The sequence below is a fragment of the Heptranchias perlo genome, chromosome 5 (assembly GCF_035084215.1).
Source record: "Heptranchias perlo isolate sHepPer1 chromosome 5, sHepPer1.hap1, whole genome shotgun sequence".
In the NCBI taxonomy this organism is placed as follows: domain Eukaryota; kingdom Metazoa; phylum Chordata; class Chondrichthyes; order Hexanchiformes; family Hexanchidae; genus Heptranchias; species Heptranchias perlo.
In genome coordinates this window covers 128,899,030-128,920,601 of record NC_090329.1, presented here as the reverse complement: position 1 = coordinate 128,920,601, position 21,572 = coordinate 128,899,030, and the positions used below count along the sequence as shown (strand labels likewise).

At 53.0% G+C, this 21,572-nt stretch overlaps 1 protein-coding gene across 1 annotated transcript in view; it reads right to left on the bottom strand.

Annotated features, from left to right (window-relative positions):
* Positions 1-8,341, bottom strand: part of LOC137322206 (calpain-14-like) — a 110,367-nt gene extending 102,026 nt beyond the window's left edge. The window contains exons 1-2 of the mRNA XM_067985321.1: positions 8,280-8,341; positions 7,822-8,086 (exon numbers count right to left, since the gene is read on the bottom strand). Of these exons, the coding sequence (XP_067841422.1) occupies positions 7,822-8,031 (210 nt within the window). The 5' untranslated portion in view covers positions 8,032-8,086; positions 8,280-8,341. The remainder of the gene's footprint in view (positions 1-7,821; positions 8,087-8,279) is intronic.
* Positions 8,342-21,572: the final 13,231 nt, after the last annotated feature.

Genomic DNA, 21,572 nt, shown 5'->3' with positions numbered 1-21,572 from the left:
AGTTAGAGGAAAGTCTGGGGGGTGGTCAACAGTTAGAGGAAAGTCTGGGGGGTGGACAACAGTTAGAGGAAAGTCTGGGGGGTGGACAACAGTTGGAGGAAAGTCTGGGCGGTGGTCAACAGTTAGAGGAAAGTCTGGGGGGTGGACAACAGTTAGAGGAAAGTCTGGGGGGTGGACAACAGTTAGAGGAAAGTCTGGGCGGTGGACAACCGTTAGAGGAAAGTCTGGGCGGTGGTCAACAGTTAGAGGAAAGTCTGGGGGGTAGACAACCGTTAGAGGAAAGTCTGGGCGGTGGACAACAGTTAGAGGAAAGTCTGGGCGGTGGTCAACAGTTAGAGGAAAGTCTGGGCGGTGGTCAACAGTTAGAGGAAAGTCTGGGCGGTGGTCAACAGTTAGAGGAAAGTCTGGGGGGTGGACAACAGTTAGAGGAAAGTCTGGGCGGTGGTCAACAGTTAGAGGAAAGTCTGGGGGGTGGACAACAGTTAGAGGAAAGTCTGGGGGGTGGACAACAGTTAGAGGAAAGTCTGGGCGGTGGACAACAGTTAGAGGAAAGTCTGGGGGGTGGACAACAGTTAGAGGAAAGTCTGGGGGGTAGACAACCGTTAGAGGAAAGTCTGGGCGGTGGACAACAGTTAGAGGAAAGTCTGGGCGGTGGTCAACAGTTAGAGGAAAGTCTGGGGGGTGGACAACAGTTAGAGGAAAGTCTGGGCGGTGGTCAACAGTTAGAGGAAAGTCTGGGCGGTGGACAACAGTTAGAGGAAAGTCTGGGGGGTGGACAACAGTTAGAGGAAAGTCTGGGCGGTGGACAACAGTTAGAGGAAAGTCTGGGGGGTGGACAACAGTTAGAGGAAAGTCTGGGGGGTGGTCAACAGTTAGAGGAAAGTCTGGGGGGTGGTCAACAGTTAGAGGAAAGTCTGGGCGGTGGACAACAGTTAGAGGAAAGTCTGGGCGGTGGACAACAGTTAGAGGAAAGTCTGGGGGGTAGACAACCGTTAGAGGAAAGTCTGGGGGGTGGACAACAGTTAGAGGAAAGTCTGGGCGGTGGTCAACAGTTAGAGGAAAGTCTGGGGGGTGGACAACAGTTAGAGGAAAGTCTGGGCGGTGGTCAACAGTTAGAGGAAAGTCTGGGGGGTGGACAACAGTTAGAGGAAAGTCTGGGGGGTGGACAACAGTTAGAGGAAAGTCTGGGCGGTGGTCAACAGTTAGAGGAATGTCTGGGGGGTGGTCAACAGTTAGAGGAAAGTCTGGGCGGTAGACAACAGTTAGAGGAATGTCTGGGGGGTGGTCAACAGTTAGAGGAAAGTCTGGGGGGTGGACAACAGTTAGAGGAAAGTCTGGGCGGTGGACAACAGTTAGAGGAAAGTCTGGGGGGTGGACAACAGTTAGAGGAAAGTCTGGGGGGTGGACAACAGTTAGAGGAAAGTCTGGGCGGTGGTCAACAGTTAGAGGAAAGTCTGGGCGGTGGTCAACAGTTAGAGGAAAGTCTGGGCGGTGGTCAACAGTTAGAGGAAAGTCTGGGCGGTGGTCAACAGTTAGAGGAAAGTCTGGGCGGTGGACAACAGTTAGAGGAAAGTCTGGGCGGTGGACAACAGTTAGAGGAAAGTCTGGGGGGTGGTCAACAGTTAGAGGAAAGTCTGGGGGGTGGACAACAGTTAGAGGAAAGTCTGGGCGGTGGTCAACAGTTAGAGGAAAGTCTGGGGGGTGGACAACAGTTAGAGGAAAGTCTGGGCGGTGGTCAACAGTTAGAGGAAAGTCTGGGGGGTGGACAACAGTTAGAGGAAAGTCTGGGGGGTGGTCAACAGTTAGAGGAAAGTCTGGGGGGTGGACAACAGTTAGAGGAAAGTCTGGGCGGTGGTCAACAGTTAGAGGAAAGTCTGGGCGGTGGACAACAGTTAGAGGAAAGTCTGGGGAGTGGACAACAGTTAGAGGAAAGTCTGGGCGGTGGTCAACAGTTAGAGGAAAGTCTGGGCGGTGGTCAACAGTTAGAGGAAAGTCTGGGCGGTGGACAACCGTTAGAGGAAAGTCTGGGCGGTGGTCAACAGTTAGAGGAAAGTCTGGGCGGTGGACAACAGTTAGAGGAAAGTCTGGGGGGTGGACAACAGTTAGAGGAAAGTCTGGGCGGTGGACAACCGTTAGAGGAAAGTCTGGGCGGTGGACAACAGTTAGAGGAAAGTCTGGGCGGTGGACAACAGTTAGAGGAAAGTCTGGGCGGTGGACAACAGTTAGAGGAAAGTCTGGGCGGTGGACAACAGTTAGAGGAAAGTCTGGGGGGTAGACAACAGTTAGAGGAAAGTCTGGGCGGTGGTCAACAGTTAGAGGAAAGTCTGGGCGGTGGACAACAGTTAGAGGAAAGTCTGGGCGGTGGACAACAGTTAGAGGAAAGTCTGGGCGGTGGTCAACAGTTAGAGGAAAGTCTGGGCGGTGGACAACAGTTAGAGGAAAGTCTGGGCGGTGGTCAACAGTTAGAGGAAAGTCTGGGGGGTGGACAACAGTTAGAGGAAAGTCTGGGGGGTGGTCAACAGTTGGAGGAAAGTCTGGGCGGTGGTCAACAGTTAGAGGAAAGTCTGGGTGGTGGTCAACAGTTGGAGGAAAGTCTGGGCGGTGGTCAACAGTTAGAGGAAAGTCTGGGCGGTGGACAACAGTTAGAGGAAAGTCTGGGCGGTGGTCAACAGTTGGAGGAAAGTCTGGGTGGTGGTCAACAGTTGGAGGAAAGTCTGGGCGGTGGTCAACAGTTAGAGGAAAGTCTGGGCGGTGGACAACAGTTAGAGGAAAGTCTGGGTGGTGGTCAACAGTTGGAGGAAAGTCTGGGCGGTGGTCAACAGTTAGAGGAAAGTCTGGGCGGTGGACAACAGTTAGAGGAAAGTCTGGGCGGTGGTCAACAGTTAGAGGAAAGTCTGGGGGGTGGACAACAGTTAGAGGAAAGTCTGGGGGGTGGACAACAGTTAGAGGAAAGTCTGGGGGGTGGTCAACAGTTAGAGGAAAGTCTGGGGGGTGGACAACAGTTAGAGGAAAGTCTGGGCGGTGGACAACAGTTAGAGGAAAGTCTGGGCGGTGGTCAACAGTTAGAGGAAAGTCTGGGGGGTGGACAACCGTTGGAGGAAAGTCTGGGGGGTGGTCAACAGTTAGAGGAAAGTCTGGGGGGTAGACAACCGTTAGAGGAAAGTCTGGGCGGTGGACAACCGTTAGAGGAAAGTCTGGGCGGTGGTCAACAGTTAGAGGAAAGTCTGGGGGGTGGTCAACAGTTAGAGGAAAGTCTGGGCGGTGGTCAACAGTTAGAGGAAAGTCTGGGGGGTGGTCAACAGTTAGAGGAAAGTCTGGGGGGTGGTCAACAGTTAGAGGAAAGTCTGGGCGGTGGTCAACAGTTAGAGGAAAGTCTGGGCGGTGGACAACAGTTAGAGGAAAGTCTGGGGGGTGTTCAACAGTTAGAGGAAAGTCTGGGCGGTGTTCAACAGTTAGAGGAAAGTCTGGGGGGTGGTCAACAGTTAGAGGAAAGTCTGGGCGGTGGACAACCGTTGGAGGAAAGTCTGGGGGGTGGTCAACAGTTAGAGGAAAGTCTGGGCGGTGGACAACAGTTAGAGGAAAGTCTGGGCGGTGTTCAACAGTTAGAGGAAAGTCTGGGGGGTGGTCAACAGTTAGAGGAAAGTCTGGGCGGTGTTCAACAGTTAGAGGAAAGTCTGGGGGGTGGTCAACAGTTAGAGGAAAGTCTGGGCGGTGTTCAACAGTTAGAGGAAAGTCTGGGGGGTGGTCAACAGTTAGAGGAAAGTCTGGGCGGTGGACAACCGTTGGAGGAAAGTCTGGGGGGTGGTCAACAGTTAGAGGAAAGTCTGGGCGGTGGACAACAGTTAGAGGAAAGTCTGGGCGGTAGACAACAGTTAGAGGAAAGTCTGGGCGGTGGTCAACAGTTAGAGGAAAGTCTGGGGGGTGGTCAACAGTTAGAGGAAAGTCTGGGCGGTGGACAACAGTTAGAGGAAAGTCTGGGGGGTGGACAACAGTTAGAGGAAAGTCTGGGGGGTGGACAACAGTTAGAGGAAAGTCTGGGGGGTGGACAACAGTTAGAGGAAAGTCTGGGCGGTGGTCAACAGTTAGAGGAAAGTCTGGGCGGTGGACAACAGTTAGAGGAAAGTCTGGGCGGTGGACAACAGTTAGAGGAAAGTCTGGGCGGTGGACAACAGTTAGAGGAAAGTCTGGGCGGTAGACAACAGTTAGAGGAAAGTCTGGGCGGTGGACAACAGTTAGAGGAAAGTCTGGGGGGTGGTCAACAGTTAGAGGAAAGTCTGGGCGGTGGACAACAGTTAGAGGAAAGTCTGGGCGGTGGTCAACAGTTAGAGGAAAGTCTGGGCGGTGGTCAACAGTTAGAGGAAAGTCTGGGCGGTGGACAACAGTTAGAGGAAAGTCTGGGGGGTGGTCAACAGTTAGAGGAAAGTCTGGGGGGTGGTCAACAGTTAGAGGAAAGTCTGGGGGGTAGACAACAGTTAGAGGAAAGTCTGGGGGGTAGACAACAGTTAGAGGAAAGTCTGGGCGGTGGTCAACAGTTAGAGGAAAGTCTGGGCGGTGGTCAACAGTTAGAGGAAAGTCTGGGGGGTGGACAACCGTTAGAGGAAAGTCTGGGCGGTGGACAACAGTTAGAGGAAAGTCTGGGCGGTGGACAACAGTTAGAGGAAAGTCTGGGGGGTGGTCAACAGTTAGAGGAAAGTCTGGGCGGTGGACAACAGTTAGAGGAAAGTCTGGGCGGTGGTCAACAGTTAGAGGAAAGTCTGGGGGGTAGACAACAGTTAGAGGAAAGTCTGGGCGGTGGACAACAGTTAGAGGAAAGTCTGGGGGGTGGACAACAGTTAGAGGAAAGTCTGGGCGGTGGACAACAGTTAGAGGAAAGTCTGGGGGGTAGACAACAGTTAGAGGAAAGTCTGGGCGGTGGTCAACAGTTAGAGGAAAGTCTGGGGGGTAGACAACAGTTAGAGGAAAGTCTGGGCGGTGGTCAACAGTTAGAGGAAAGTCTGGGGGGTAGACAACAGTTAGAGGAAAGTCTGGGCGGTGGACAACCGTTAGAGGAAAGTCTGGGCGGTGGACAACAGTTAGAGGAAAGTCTGGGCGGTGGTCAACAGTTAGAGGAAAGTCTGGGCGGTGGACAACCGTTAGAGGAAAGTCTGGGCGGTGGTCAACAGTTAGAGGAAAGTCTGGGCGGTGGACAACAGTTAGAGGAAAGTCTGGGGGGTGGTCAACAGTTAGAGGAAAGTCTGGGCGGTGGACAACAGTTAGAGGAAAGTCTGGGCGGTGGTCAACAGTTAGAGGAAAGTCTGGGCGGTGGACAACCGTTAGAGGAAAGTCTGGGGGGTGGACAACAGTTAGAGGAAAGTCTGGGCGGTGGACAACAGTTAGAGGAAAGTCTGGGGGGTGGACAACAGTTAGAGGAAAGTCTGGGCGGTGGACAACAGTTAGAGGAAAGTCTGGGGGGTGGTCAACAGTTAGAGGAAAGTCTGGGCGGTGGTCAACAGTTAGAGGAAAGTCTGGGCGGTGGACAACCGTTGGAGGAAAGTCTGGGTGGTGGACAACAGTTAGAGGAAAGTCTGGGCGGTGGTCAACAGTTAGAGGAAAGTCTGGGGGGTGGACAACAGTTAGAGGAAAGTCTGGGGGGTGGACAACAGTTAGAGGAAAGTCTGGGGGGTGGACAACAGTTAGAGGAAAGTCTGGGGGGTGGACAACAGTTAGAGGAAAGTCTGGGCGGTGGACAACAGTTAGAGGAAAGTCTGGGGGGTGGACAACAGTTAGAGGAAAGTCTGGGGGGTGGTCAACAGTTAGAGGAAAGTCTGGGGGGTGGACAACAGTTAGAGGAAAGTCTGGGTGGTGGACAACAGTTAGAGGAAAGTCTGGGGGGTGGTCAACAGTTAGAGGAAAGTCTGGGGGGTGGACAACAGTTAGAGGAAAGTCTGGGGGGTGGACAACAGTTAGAGGAAAGTCTGGGGGGTGGACAACAGTTAGAGGAAAGTCTGGGCGGTGGACAACAGTTAGAGGAAAGTCTGGGGGGTGGACAACAGTTAGAGGAAAGTCTGGGGGGTGGTCAACAGTTAGAGGAAAGTCTGGGGGGTGGACAACAGTTAGAGGAAAGTCTGGGGGGTGGACAACAGTTAGAGGAAAGTCTGGGCGGTGGACAACAGTTAGAGGAAAGTCTGGGCGGTGGACAACAGTTAGAGGAAAGTCTGGGCGGTGGACAACAGTTAGAGGAAAGTCTGGGCGGTGGACAACCGTTAGAGGAAAGTCTGGGCGGTGGTCAACAGTTAGAGGAAAGTCTGGGGGGTAGACAACAGTTAGAGGAAAGTCTGGGCGGTGGACAACAGTTAGAGGAAAGTCTGGGCGGTGGTCAACAGTTAGAGGAAAGTCTGGGGGGTGGTCAACAGTTAGAGGAAAGTCTGGGGGGTGGACAACAGTTAGAGGAAAGTCTGGGCGGTGGACAACAGTTAGAGGAAAGTCTGGGCGGTGGTCAACAGTTAGAGGAAAGTCTGGGGGGTGGACAACAGTTAGAGGAAAGTCTGGGCGGTGGTCAACCGTTAGAGGAAAGTCTGGGCGGTGGACAACCGTTAGAGGAAAGTCTGGGCGGTGGACAACAGTTAGAGGAAAGTCTGGGCGGTGGACAACAGTTAGAGGAAAGTCTGGGCGGTGGACAACAGTTAGAGGAAAGTCTGGGCGGTGGACAACAGTTAGAGGAAAGTCTGGGGGGTGGTCAACAGTTAGAGGAAAGTCTGGGGGGTGGTCAACAGTTAGAGGAAAGTCTGGGCGGTGGACAACAGTTAGAGGAAAGTCTGGGCGGTGGACAACCGTTGGAGGAAAGTCTGGGGGGTGGTCAACAGTTAGAGGAAAGTCTGGGCGGTGGTCAACAGTTAGAGGAAAGTCTGGGCGGTGGACAACCGTTAGAGGAAAGTCTGGGCGGCGGACAACCGTTGGAGGAAAGTCTGGGCGGTGGTCAACAGTTAGAGGAAAGTCTGGGCGGTGGACAACAGTTAGAGGAATGTCTGGGCGGTGGACAACAGTTAGAGGAAAGTCTGGGCGGTGGTCAACAGTTAGAGGAAAGTCTGGGCGGTAGACAACAGTTAGAGGAAAGTCTGGGCGGTGGTCAACAGTTAGAGGAAAGTCTGGGCGGTGGACAACAGTTAGAGGAAAGTCTGGGCGGTGGACAACCGTTAGAGGAAAGTCTGGGCGGTGGACAACAGTTAGAGGAAAGTCTGGGCGGTGGACAACCGTTAGAGGAAAGTCTGGGCGGTGGACAACAGTTAGAGGAAAGTCTGGGCGGTGGACAACAGTTAGAGGAAAGTCTGGGGGGTGGACAACAGTTAGAGGAAAGTCTGGGCGGTGGACAACAGTTAGAGGAAAGTCTGGGCGGTGGACAACAGTTAGAGGAAAGTCTGGGCGGTGGACAACCGTTAGAGGAAAGTCTGGGCGGCGGACAACCGTTGGAGGAAAGTCTGGGGGGTGGTCAACAGTTAGAGGAAAGTCTGGGGGGTAGACAACAGTTAGAGGAAAGTCTGGGCGGTGGACAACAGTTAGAGGAAAGTCTGGGCGGTGGACAACAGTTAGAGGAAAGTCTGGGGGGTGGACAACAGTTAGAGGAAAGTCTGGGCGGTGGTCAACAGTTAGAGGAAAGTCTGGGGGGTGGTCAACAGTTAGAGGAAAGTCTGGGCGGTGGTCAACAGTTAGAGGAAAGTCTGGGCGGTGGTCAACAGTTAGAGGAAAGTCTGGGGGGTGGTCAACAGTTAGAGGAAAGTCTGGGCGGTGGACAACAGTTAGAGGAAAGTCTGGGCGGTGGACAATGCCCCCAAAGTCACTACTCACATGGGGTCTCTTCCAGTGTGCCGTTTGGACATTGCTGTCTCCTATGGACGTCCAGTCGGCGAGGAAGGTTGGGTCCTCAAACCAGCAGCACCTTTGTAGGCAGATCTTCAGCAGGGAGCCGTAGTCCTGGTCATTGAAACTCTTGGGGTTGGAGAGGCTCCCCACTCTCTTGAGTGAAGCCTGTTGGCTCTTGCGCATTGCCCTGTGCATCCTTGGAGGAGGCAGGAGAAACTCTCGGCCGTCCGTCCCTCTGGCAACAGCACTCCTGGAAATGAAGCAGAATACGTGAAGTACAGTTGCAATCGGTTCTCCCTTTTCCCAGTCGATAGACCTCCGAAATCAAACTCTTTTGTCATTAACTGGAAGAGCTGAGTAGTTGGAAGTGAAAGGATTATTTCCTGTACCGTCTCATGCCTCTCTCTCTCTCCCTCCCTCCCTCAGAAATCCAAGAAACTAACCTACGTCTCTCTCCCTTTATCTGTCTCCTTGACTGGGAGGTTAAAGTATAAACAGCCAGTACCTCCCTCCTTCCAACTCTGCTGCCTGCTCTCCGCCCCCACACTAACTAATGATTACCAGAACAACCAGTTTAGCATCACACTGACTTGTTGTTTATCATAGTATCATAGAAAGTTACGGCACAGAAGGAGGCCATTCTTTTTTTTATTCGTTCATGGGATGTGGGCATCGCTGGCAAGGCCAGCATTTATTGCCCATCCCTAATTGCCCTCGAGAAGGTGGTGGTGAGCCGCCTTCTTGAACCGCTGCGGTCCATGTGGTGGAGGTTCTCCCACAGTGCTGTTAGGAAGGGAGTTCCAGGATTTTGACCCAGCGACGATGAAGGAACGGCGATATATTTCCAAGTCGGGATGGTGTGTGACTTGGAGGGGAACGTGCAGGTGGTGTTGTTCCCATGTGCCTGCTGCTCTTGTCCTTCTACTGCTACTGACAATAAAGGAAGAATGGACAGTCATATCTTTTATTAACCCATCCCAGCACACTCTTACTCAATAAGAATACGAGAATGAGGAGGCAGCAGGAAGCATCTAACCCATTCCAGTTAATAGTCTTATTACGTAACACTGGAGTGTTACAGGCGTGGTGCCAGAGGATTGAAGGACTGCTAACATTGTACCATTGTTTAAGAAGGGAGAAAGGGACAGACTGAGTAATTACAGGCCAATCAGTCTAACCTCAGGCAAATTATTGGAAACAATTCTGAGGGACAGAATAAACCGTAATTTAGAAAGGTACAGAGTTATCAAGGACAGTCAACATGGGTTTGTTAAGGGAAGGTCATGTCTGACGAACTTGATTTAATTTTTTGAGGAGGCAACAAGGAGGGTCGATGAGAGTAGTGCGTTTGATGTAGTCTACATGGATTTTAGCAAGGCTTTTGATAAGGTCCCACATGGCAGACTGGTCAAAAAAGTACAAGCCCATGGGATCCAAGTGAAAGTGGCTAGTTGAATCCAGAATTGGCTCAGTGGCAGGAAGCAAAGGGTAAATGTCGACAGGTGTTATTGTGTCTGGAAGGCTGTTTCCAGTGGGGTTCCACAGGGCTCAGTACCAGGTCCCTTGCTTTTTGTGGTATATATCAATGATTTAGACTTAAATATAGGGGGCGTGATTAAGAAGTTTGCAGATGATACAAAAATTGGCCGTGTGGTTGATAGTGAGGAGGAAAGCTGTAGACTGCAGGAAGATATCAATGGACTGGTCAGGTGGGCAGAAAAGTGGAATTCAATCCGGAGAAGTGTGAGGTAATGCATTTGGGGAGGGCAAACAAGGCAAGGAAATACACAGTAAGTGGGAGGATACTGAGAGGTGTAGAGGAACAAAGGGACCTTGGAGTGCATGTCCACAGATCCCTGAAGGTAGCAGGACAGGTAGATTACGTGGTTAAGAAGGCATATGGGATTTTTCCTTTATTAGCCGAGAGCAGAGAGATTATGCTAGAACTGTATAAAACTCTAGTTAGGCCACAGCTTGAGTACTGAGTACAGTTCTAGTCACCGCATTACAGGAGAGATGTGATTGCACTAGAGAGGGTAGAGAGGAGATTTACGAGGATGTTGCCAGGACTGGAGAATTTTAGCTATGAGGAAAGATTGGATAGGCTGAGGTTGTTTTCTTTGGAACAGAGGAGACTGAGGGGTGATTTAATTGAGGTGTACAAAATTAGATAGAGTGGACAGGAAGGACTTGTTTCCCTTAGCAAAGAGGTCAATAACCAGGGGGCATAGATTTAAAGTAATTGGTAGAAGGAGCTGAGGAGAAATTTTTTCACCCAGAGGGTGGTGGGTGTCTGGAACTCACTGCCTGAAAGGGTGGTAGAAGCAGAAACCTTATCACATTTAAAAAGGACTTGGATGTGCACTTGAAGTGCCGTAACCTACAAGGCAACGGACCAAGTGCTGGAAAGTGGGATTAAGCTGAATAGCTCTTTTTCAACCGGCACAGACACAATGGGCTGAATGGCCTCCTTCTGTGCAGTAAATTTTTCTATGTTTCTTTTCTATGTTTCTAAGGAGGAGCAGAGTGGAGCTTACCAACTCAGTCCAGGGTACGGTAGCAGAGTGGTTATGTTACTGGATTAGTGATCCAGAGGCCTGAACTAAAATCCATAAGTCATGAATTCAAATCCCGTCACAGCAGCTGGTGAATTTAAATTCAATGAATTAAATAAAAATCTGGAATTAAAATACTAGGATCAGTAATGATGGCTGTGAAAACCCATCTGGTTCACCAATACCCTTGAGGGAAGGAAACGTGCCGTCCTTACCCGGTCTGACCTATATGTGACTCCAGACCCACAGCAATGTGGTTGATTCTGAAATGGCCGAGCAAGCCACTCAGTTGTAAAATCTCAGCTACGAAAAGTCATAATAAGAATAAAACCATACAGACCACCTGGCATCGGCACTGTGGGAGAACCGTCACCACATGAACTGCAGTGGTTCAAGAAAGGTGGCGCACGACCACCTTCTGATGGGCAATAAATGCCAGCCTTACCAGCGACACCCACATCCCATGAGCAACACTGGAAGAGCAGTATTGACTCTAACCCAGTCCAGTGAATGGACTCATTGAGGAACACTGGAAGAGAGGGGAAGAAAAGTGCCAGGTGAAACGGGGAGAGTTGGAAGGGGAAAGTGTGTCTCTGTGAATTGGTGTAGTGGGGGAAACGTGTCTCTGTGAATAGTGGGGAGGGGGAAACGTGTCTCTGTGAATTGGTGCAGTGGGGGAAACGTGTCTCTGTGAATAGTGGGGAGGGGGAAACGTGTCTCTGTGAATTGGTGCAGCGGGGGAAACGTGTCTCTGTGAATAGTGGGGAGGGGGAAACGTGTCTCCGTGAATTGGTGTAGCGGGGGAAACGCGTCTCCCTGAATAGTGGGGAGGGGGAAACGCGTCTCCGTGAATAGTGGGGAGGGGGAAACGTGTCTCTGTGAATAGTGGGGAGGGGGAAACGTGTCTCTGTGAATTGGTGTAGTGGGGGAAACGTGTCTGTGTGAATAGTGGGGGGGGGAAACGTGTCTCTGTGAATAGTGGGGAGGGGGAAACATGTCTGTGTGAATAGTGTGGAGGGGGAAACGTGTCTGTGTGAATAGTGGGGAGGGGGAAACGTGTCTCTGTGAATAGTGGGGAGGGGGAAACGTGTCTGTGTGAATAGTGGGGAGGGGGAAACGTGTCTGTGTGAATAGTGGGGAGGGGGAAACGTGTCTGTGTGAATAGTGGGGAGGGGGAAACGTGTCTCTGTGAATAGTGGGGAGGGGGAAACGTGTCTCTGTGAATAGTGGGGAGGGGGAAACATGTCTGTGTGAATAGTGTGGAGGGGGAAACGTGTCTGTGTGAATAGTGTGGAGGGGGAAACGTGTCTGTGTGAATAGTGGGGAGGGGGAAACGTGTCTCTGTGAATAGTGGGGAGGGGGAAACGTGTCTCTGTGAATAGTGGGGAGGGGGAAACGTGTCTGTGTGAATAGTGGGGAGGGGGAAACGTGTCTCTGTGAATAGTGGGGAGGGGGAAACGTGTCTCTGTGAATAGTGGGGAGGGGGAAACGTGTCTCTGTGAATAGTGGGGAGGGGGAAACGTGTCTGTGTGAATAGTGTGGAGGGGGAAACGTGTCTGTGTGAATAGTGGGGAGGGGGAAACGTGTCTCTGTGAATAGTGGGGAGGGGGAAACGTGTCTCTGTGAATAGTGGGGAGGGGGAAACGTGTCTCTGTGAAGAGAGGGGAGGGGGAAACGTGTCTCTGTGAATAGTGGGGAGGGGGAAACGTGTCTCTGTGAAGAGAGGGGAGGGGGAAACGTGTCTCTGTGAATAGTGGGGAGGGGGAAACGTGTCTCCGTGAATAGTGGGGAGGGGGAAACGTGTCTGTCTGAACAGTGGGGAGGGGGAAACGTGTCTCTGTGAATAGTGGGGAGGGGGAAACGTGTCTGCCTGAACAGTGGGGAGGGGGAAACGTGTCTCTGTGAATAGTGGGGAGGGGGAAACGTGTCTGTGTGAATAGTGGGGAGGGGGAAACGTGTCTCTGTGAATAGTGGGGAGGGGGAAACGTGTCTCTGTGAATAGTGGGGAGGGGGAAACGTGTCTGTGTGAATAGAGGGGAGGGGGAAACGTGTCTGTGTGAATGGTGGGGAGGGGGAAACATGTCTGTGTGAATAGTGGGGTGGGGGAAACGTGTCTCTGTGAATAGTGGGGAGGGGGAAACGTGTCTCTGTGAATTGGTGCAGTGGGGGAAACGTGTCTGTGTGAATACTGGGGAGGGGGAAACGTGTCTCTGTGAATAGTGGGGAGGGGGAAACGTGTCTCCGTGAATAGTGGGGAGGGGGAAACGTGTCTGTGTGAATAGTGGGGAGGGGGAAACGTGTCTCTGTGAATACTGGGGAGGGGGAAACGTGTCTCTGTGAATAGTGGGGAGGGGGAAACGTGTCTGTTTGAATAGTGGGGAGGGGGAAACGTGTCTGTTTGAATAGTGGGGAGGGGGAAACGTGTCTCCGTGAATAGTGGGGAGCAGGAAACGTGTCTGTGTGAATAGTGGGGAGGGGGAAACGTGTCTCTGTGAATAGTGGGGAGGGGGAAACGTGTCTCTGTGAATAGTGGGGAGGGGGAAACGTGTCTCTGTGAATAGTGGGGAGGGGGAAACGTGTCTCTGTGAATAGTGGGGAGGGGGAAACGTGTCTGTGTGAATAGTGGGGAGGGGGAAACGTGTCTCTGTGAATAGTGGGGAGGGGGAAACGTGTCTCTGTGAATAGTGGGGAGGGGGAAACGTGTCTCTGTGAATAGTGGGGAGGGGGAAACGTGTCTCTGTGAATAGTGGGGAGGGGGAAACGTGTCTCTGTGAATAGTGGGGAGGGGGAAACGTGTCTCTGTGAATAGTGGGGAGGGGGAAACGTGTCTCTGTGAATAGTGGGGAGGGGGAAACGTGTCTGTGTGAATAGTGGGGAGGGGGAAACGTGTCTCTGTGAATAGTGGGGAGGGGGAAACGTGTCTCTGTGAATAGTGGGGAGGGGGAAACGTGTCTCTGTGAATAGTGGGGAGGGGGAAACGTGTCTCTGTGAATAGTGGGGAGGGGGAAACGTGTCTCTGTGAATAGTGGGGAGGGGGAAACGTGTCTCTGTGAATAGTGGGGAGGGGGAAACGTGTCTCTGTGAATTGGTGTAGTGGGGGAAACGTGTCTTTGTGAATAGTGGGGAGGGGGAAACGTGTCTCTGTGAATAGTGGGGAGGGGGAAACGTGTCTCTGTGAATAGTGGGGAGGGGGAAACGTGTCTCTGTGAATAGTGGGGAGGGGGAAACGTGTCTCTGTCAATAGTGGGGAGGGGGAAACGTGTCTCTGTGAATTGGTGTAGCGGGGGAAACGTGTCTGTGTGAATAGTGGGGAGGGGGAAACGTGTCTGTGTGAATAGTGGGGAGGGGGAAACGTGTCTCTGTGAATAGTGGGGAGGGGGAAACGTGTCTCTGTGAATAGTGGGGAGGGGGAAACGTGTCTGTGTGAATAGTGGGGAGGGGGAAACGTGTCTGTGTGAATAGTGGGGAGGGGGAAACGTGTCTCTGTGAATAGTGGGGAGGGGGAAACGTGTCTCTGTGAATAGTGGGGAGGGGGAAACGTGTCTCTGTGAATAGTGGGGAGGGGGAAACGTGTCTCTGTGAATTGGTGTAGTGGGGGAAACGTGTCTGTGTGAATAGTGGGGAGGGGGAAACGTGTCTGTGTGAATAGTGGGGAGGGGGAAACGTGTCTGTGTGAATAGTGGGGAGGGGGAAACGTGTCTCTGTGAATTGGTGTAGTGGGGGAAACGTGTCTGTGTGAATACTGGGGAGGGGGAAACGTGTCTCTGTGAAGAGTGGGGAGGGGGGAAACGTGTCTCCGTGAATAGTGGGGAGGGGGAAACGTGTCTCTGTGAATAGTGGGGAGGGGGAAACGTGTCTGTTTGAATAGTGGGGAGGGGGAAACGTGTCTCCGTGAACAGTGGGGAGGGGGAAACGTGTCTGTGTGAATAGTGGGGAGGGGGAAACGTGTCTGTTTGAATAGTGGGGAGGGGGAAACGTGTCTCCGTGAATAGTGGGGAGGGGGAAACGTGTCTCCGTGAATAGTGGGGAGGGGGAAACGTGTCTCTGTGAATAGTGGGGAGGGGGAAACGTGTCTCTGTGAATAGTGGGGAGGGGGAAACGTGTCTCTGTGAATAGTGGGGAGGGGGAAACGTGTCTCTGTGAATAGTGGGGAGGGGGATACGTGTCTCCGTGAATAGTGGGGAGGGGGAAACGTCTCTCTGTGAATAGTGGGGAGGGGGAAATGTGTCTCTGTGAATAGTGGGGAGGGGGAAACGTGTCTCTGTGAATAGTGGGGAGGGGGAAACGTGTCTCTGTGAATAGTGGGGAGGGGGAAACGTGTCTGTTTGAATAGTGGGGAGGGGGAAACGTGTCTCCGTGAATAGTGGGGAGCAGGAAACGTGTCTGTGTGAATAGTGGGGAGGGGGAAACGTGTCTCTGTGAATAGTGGGGAGGGGGAAACGTGTCTCTGTGAATAGTGGGGAGGGGGAAACGTGTCTCTGTGAATAGTGGGGAGGGGGAAACGTGTCTCTGTGAATAGTGGGAAGGGGGAAACGTGTCTCTGTGAATAGTGGGGAGGGGGAAACGTGTCTCTGTGAATAGTGGGGAGGGGGAAACGTGTCTCTGTGAATAGTGGGGAGGGGGAAACGTGTCTCTGTGAATAGTGGGGAGGGGGAAACGTGTCTCTGTGAATAGTGGGGAGGGGGAAACGTGTCTCTGTGAATAGTGCGGAGGGGGAAACGTGTCTGTGTGAATAGTGGGGAGGGGGAAACGTTTCTCTGTGAATAGTGGGGAGGGGGAAACGTGTCTCTGTGAATAGTGGGGAGGGGGAAACGTGTCTGTGTGAATAGTGGGGAGGGGGAAACGTGTCTCTGTGAATAGTGGGGAGGGGGAAACGTGTCTGTGTGAATAGTGGGGAGGGGGAAACGTGTCTGTGTGAATAGTGGGGAGGGGGAAACGTGTCTCTGTGAATAGTGGGGAGGGGGAAACGTGTCTCTGTGAATAGTGGGGAGGGGGAAACGTGTCTGTGTGAATAGTGGGGAGGGGGAAACGTGTCTCTGTGAATAGTGGGGAGGGGGAAACGTGTCTCTGTGAATAGTGGGGAGGGGGAAACGTGTCTCTGTGAATAGTGGGGAGGGGGAAACGTGTCTCTGTGAATTGGTGCAGTGGGGGAAACGTGTCTTTGTGAATAGTGGGGAGGGGGAAACGTGTCTCTGTGAATAGTGGGGAGGGGGAAACGTGTCTCTGTGAATAGTGGGGAGGGGGAAACGTGTCTCTGTGAATAGTGGGGAGGGGGAAACGTGTCTGTGTGAATAGTGGGGAGGGGGAAACGTGTCTCTGTGAATTGGTGTAGCGGGGGAAACGTGTCTGTGTGAATAGTGGGGAGGGGGAAACGTGTCTCTGTGAATAGTGGGGAGGGGGAAACGTGTCTGTGTGAATAGTGGGGAGGGGGAAACGTGTCTGTGTGAATAGTGGGGAGGGGGAAACGTGTCTCTGTGAATAGTGGGGAGGGGGAAACGTGTCTCTGTGAATAGTGGGGAGGGGGAAACGTGTCTGTGTGAATAGTGGGGAGGGGGAAACGTGTCTGTGTGAATAGTGGGGAGGGGGAAACGTGTCTGTGTGAATAGTGGGGAGGGGGAAACGTGTCTCTGTGAATAGTGGGGAGGGGGAAACGTGTCTCTGTGAATAGTGGGGAGGGGGAAACGTGTCTCTGTGAATAGTGGGGAGGGGGAAACGTGTCTCCGTGAATAGTGGGGAGGGGGAAACGTGTCTGTGTGAATAGTGGGGAGGGGGAAACGTGTCTGTGTGAATACTGGGGAGGGGGAAACGTGTCTCTGTGAATAGTGGGGAGGGGGAAACGTGTCTGTGTGAATAGTGGGGAGGGGGAAACGTGTCTCCGTGAATAGTGGGGAGGGGGAAACGTGTCTCTGTGAATAGTGCGGAGGGGGAAACGTGTCTGTTTGAATAGTGGGGAGGGGGAAACGTGTCTCCGTGAACAGTGGGGAGGGGGAAACGTGTCTGTGTGAATAGTGGGGAGGGGGAAACGTGTCTGTTTGAATAGTGGGGAGGGGGAAACGTGTCTGTGTGAATAGTGGGGAGGGTGAAACGTGTCTCTGTGAATAGTGGGGAGGGGGAAACGTGTCTCCGTGAATAGTGGGGAGGGGGAAACGTGTCTCCGTGAATAGTGGGGAGGGGGAAACGTGTCTCTGTGAATAGTGGGGAGGGGGAAACGTGTCTCTGTGAATAGTGGGGAGGGGGAAACGTGTCTCTGTGAATAGTGGGGAGGGGGAAACGTGTCTCTGTGAATAGTGGGGAGGGGGAAACGTGTCTCTGTGAATAGTGGGGAGGGGGAAACGTGTCTCTGTGAATAGTGGGGAGGGGGAAACGTGTCTCTGTGAATAGAGGGGAGGGGGAAACGTGTCTCTGTGAATAGTGGGGAGGGGGAAACGTGTCTCTGTGAATAGAGGGGAGGGGGAAACGTGTCTCTGTGAATTGGTGTAGTGGGGGAAACGTGTCTCTGTGAATAGTGGGGAGGGGGAAACGTGTCTGTGTGAATAGTGGGGAGGGGGAAACGTGTCTCTGTGAATAGTGGGGAGGGGGAAACGTGTCTCTGTGAATAGTGGGGAGGGGGAAACGTGTCTGTGTGAATAGTGGGGAGGGGGAAACGTGTCTCTGTGAATAGTGGGGAGGGGGAAACGTGTCTCTGTGAATAGTGGGGAGGGGGAAACGTGTCTGTGTGAATAGTGGGGAGGGGGAAACGTGTCTGTGTGAATAGTGGGGAGGGGGAAACGTGTCTCTGTGAATAGTGGGGAGGGGGAAACGTGTCTCTGTGAATAGTGGGGAGGGGGAAACGTGTCTCTGTGAATTGGTGTAGCGGGGGAAACGTGTCTCTGTGAATAGTGGGGAGGGGGAAACGTGTCTCTGTGAATAGTGGGGAGGGGGAAACGTGTCTCTGTGAATTGGTGTAGTGGGGGAAACGTGTCTTTGTGAATAGTGGGGAGGGGGAAACGTGTCTCTGTGAATAGTGGGGAGGGGGAAACGTGTCTCTGTGAATAGTGGGGAGGGGGAAACGTGTCTGTGTGAATAGTGGGGAGGGGGAAACGTGTCTGTGTGAATAGTGGGGAGGGGGAAACGTGTCTGTGTGAATAGTGGGGAGGGGGAAACGTGTCTCTGTGAATAGTGGGGAGGGGGAAACGTGTCTCTGTGAATAGTGGGGAGGGGGAAACGTGTCTCTGTGAATAGTGGGGAGGGGGAAACGTGTCTCTGTGAATAGTGGGGAGGGGGAAACGTGTCTCTGTGAATAGTGGGGAGGGGGAAACGTGTCTGTGTGAATAGTGGGGAGGGGGAAACGTGTCTGTGTGAATAGTGGGGAGGGGGAAACGTGTCTCTCTGAATAGTGGGGAGGGGGAAACGTGTCTGTGTGAATAGTGGGGAGGGGGAAACGTGTCTGTGTGAATAGTGGGGAGGGGGAAACGTGTCTGTGTGAATAGTGGGGAGGGGGAAACGTGTCTGTGTGAATAGTGGGGAGGGGGAAACATGTCTGTGTGAAGAGTGGGGAGGGGGAAACGTGTCTCTGTGAATAGTGGGGAGGGGGAAACGTGTCTGTGTGAATAGTGGGGAGGGGGAAACGTGTCTGTGTGAATAGTGGGGAGGGGGAAACGTGTCTCTGTGAATAGTGGGGAGGGGGAAACGTGTCTCTGTGAATAGTGGGGAGGGGGAAACGTGTCTCTGTGAATAGTGGGGAGGGGGAAACGTGTCTCCGTGAATAGTGGGGAGGGGGAAACGTGTCTCTGTGAATAGTGGGGAGGGGGAAACGTGTCTGTTTGAATAGTGGGGAGGGGGAAACGTGTCTGTGTGAATAGTGGGGAGGGGGAAACGTGTCTGTTTGAATAGTGGGGAGGGGGAAACGTGTCTGTTTGAATAGTGGGGAGGGGTAAACGTGTCTCTGTGAATAGTGGGGAGGGGGAAACGTGTCTGTTTGAATACTGGGGAGGGGGAAACGTGTCTCTGTGAATAGTGGGGAGGGGGAAACGTGTCTCTGTGAATAGTGGGGAGGGGGAAACGTGTCTCTGTGAATAGTGGGGAGGGGGAAACGTGTCTCCGTGAATAGTGGGGAGGGGGAAACGTGTCTGTGTGAATAGTGGGGAGGGGGAAACGTGTCTGTTTGAATAGTGGGGAGGGGGAAACGTGTCTCCGTGAATAGTGGGGAGGGGGAAACGTGTCTCCGTGAATAGTGGGGAGGGGGAAACGTGTCTCTGTGAATAGTGGGGAGGGGGAAACGTGTCTCTGTGAATAGTGGGGCGGGGGAAACGTGTCTCTGTGAATAGTGGGGAGGGGGAAACGTGTCTCTGTGAATAGTGGGAAGGGGGAAACGTGTCTCTGTGAATAGTGGGGAGGGGGAAACGTGTCTCTGTGAATAGTGGGGAGGGGGAAACGTGTCCCTGTGAATAGTGGGGAGGGGGAAACGTGTCTGTGTGAATAGTGGGGAGGGGGAAACGTGTCTCTGTGAATAGTGGGGAGGGGGAAACGTGTCTGTGTGAATAGTGGGTAGGGGGAAACGTGTCTTTGTGAATAGTGGGGAGGGGGAAACGTGTCTGTGTGAATAGTGGGGAGGGGGAAATGTGTCTCTGTGAATAGTGGGGAGGGGGAAACGTGTCTCTGTGAATAGTGGGGAGGGGGAAACGTGTCTGTGTGAATAGTGGGGAGGGGGAAACGTGTCTGTGTGAATAGTGGGGAGGGGGAAACGTGTCTCTGTGAATAGTGGGGAGGGGGAAACGTGTCTGTGTGAATAGTGGGGAGGGGGAAACGTGTCTCTGTGAATAGTGGGGCGGGGGAAACGTGTCTCTGTGAATAGTGGGGAGGGGGAAACGTGTCTCTGTGAATAGTGGGAAGGGGGAAACGTGTCTCTGTGAATAGTGGGGAGGGGGAAACGTGTCTCTGTGAATAGAGGGGAGGGGGAAACGTGTCTGTGTGAATAGTGGGGAGGGGGAAACGTGTCTCTGTGAATAGTGGGGAGGGGGAAACGTGTCTGTGTGAATAGTGGGGAGGGGGAAACGTGTCTTTGTGAATAGTGGGGAGGGGGAAACGTGTCTGTGTGAATAGTGGGGAGGGGGAAATGTGTCTCTGTGAATAGTGGGGAGGGGGAAACGTGTCTCTGTGAATAGTGGGGAGGGGGAAACGTGTCTGTGTGAATAGTGGGGAGGGGGAAACGTGTCTGTGTGAATAGTGGGGAGGGGGAAACGTGTCTCTGTGAATAGTGGGGAGGGGGAAACGTGTCTGTGTGAATAGTGGGGAGGGGGAAACGTGTCTCTGTGAATAGTGGGGAGGGGGAAACGTGTCTCTGTGAACAGTGGGGAGGGGGAAACGTGTCTGTGTGAATAGTGTGGAGGGGGAAACGTGTCTCTGTGAATAGTGGGGAGGGGGAAACGTGTCTCTGTGAATAGTGGGGAGGGGGAAACGTGTCTGTGTGAATAGTGGGGAGGGGGAAACGTGTCTCTGTGAATAGTCGGGAGCGGGAAACGTGTCTGTGTGAATAGTGGGGAGGGGGAAACGTGTCTGTGTGAATAGTGGGGAGGGGGAAACGTGTCTCTGTGAATTGTGGGGAGGGGGAAACGTGTCTCTGTGAATAGTGGGGAGGGGGAAACATGTCTCTGTGAATAGTGGGGAGGGGGAAACGTGTCTCTGTGAATAGTGGGGAGGGGGAAACGTGTCTCCGTGAATAGTGGGGAGGGGGAAACGTGTCTGTGTGAATAGTGGGGAGGGGGAAACGTGTCTGTGTGAATAGTGGGGAGTGGGAAACGTGTCTCTGTGAATCGTGGGGAGGGGGAAACGTGTCTGTGTGAATAGTGGGGAGGGGGAAACGTGTCTCTGTGAATAGTGGGGAGGGGGAAACGTGTCTCTGTGAATAGTGGGGAGGGGGAAACGTATCTCAGTGAATCGTGGGGAGGGGGAAACGTGTCTGTGTGAATAGTGGGGAGGGGGAAACGTGTCTCTGTGAATAGTGGGGAGGGGGAAACGTGTCTGTGTGAATAGTGGGGAGGGGGAAACGTGTCTGTGTGAATAGTGGGGAGGGGGAAACGTGTCTGTGTGAATAGTGGGGAGGGGGAAACGTGTCTCTGTGAATAGTGGGGAGGGGGAAACGTGTCTCTGTGAATAGTGGGGAGGGGGAAACGTGTCTCCGTGAATAGTGGGGAGGGGGAAACATGTCTGTGTGAATAGTGGGGAGGGGGAAACGTGTCTGTCTGAACAGTGGGGAGGGGGAAATGTGTCTCTGTGAATAGTGGGGAGGGGGAAACGTGTCTCTGTGAATTGGTGTAGTGGGGGAAACGTGTCTGTGTGAATAGTGGGGAGGGGGAAACGTGTCTGTGTGAATAGTGGGGAGGGGGAAACGTGTCTCTTTGAATAGTGGGGAGGGGGAAACGTGTCTCTGTGAATAGTGGGGAGGGGGAAACGTGTCTCCGTGAATAGTGGGGAGGGGGAAACGTGTCTGTGTGAATAGTGGGGAGGGGGAAACGTGTCTCTGTGAATAGTGGGGAGGGGGAAACGTGTCTCTGTGAATAGTGGGGAGGGGGAAACGTGTCTCTGTGAATAGTGGGGAGGGGGAAACGTGTCTGTGTGAATAGTGGGGAGGGGGAAACGTGTCTCTGTGAATAGTGGGGAGGGGGAAACGTGTCTCTGTGAATAGTGGGGAGGGGGAAACGTGTCTGTGTGAATAGTGGGGAGGGGGAAACGTGTCTCTGTGAATAGTGGGGAGGGGGAAACGTGTCTGTGTGAATAGTGGGGAGGGGGAAACGTGTCTGTGTGAATAGTGGGGAGGGGGAAACGTGTCTCTGTGAATAGTGGGGAGGGGGAAACGTGTCTCGATGAATTGTTGTAGCGGGGGAAACGTGTCTCTGTGAATAGTGGGGAGGGGGAAACGTGCCTCTGTGAATAGTGGGGAGGGGGAAACGTGTCTCTGTGAATAGTGGGGAGGGGGAAACGTGTCTCTGTGAATAGTGGGGAGGGGGAAACGTGTCTGTGTGAATAGTGGGGAGGGGGAAACGTGTCTGTGTGAATAGTGGGGAGGGGGAAACGTGTCTCTGTGAATAGTGGGGAGGGGGAAACGTGTCTCTGTGAATAGTGGGGAGGGGGAAACGTGTCTCTGTGAATTGGTGTAGTGGGGGAAACGTGTCTCTGTGAATAGTGGGGAGGGGGAAACGTGTC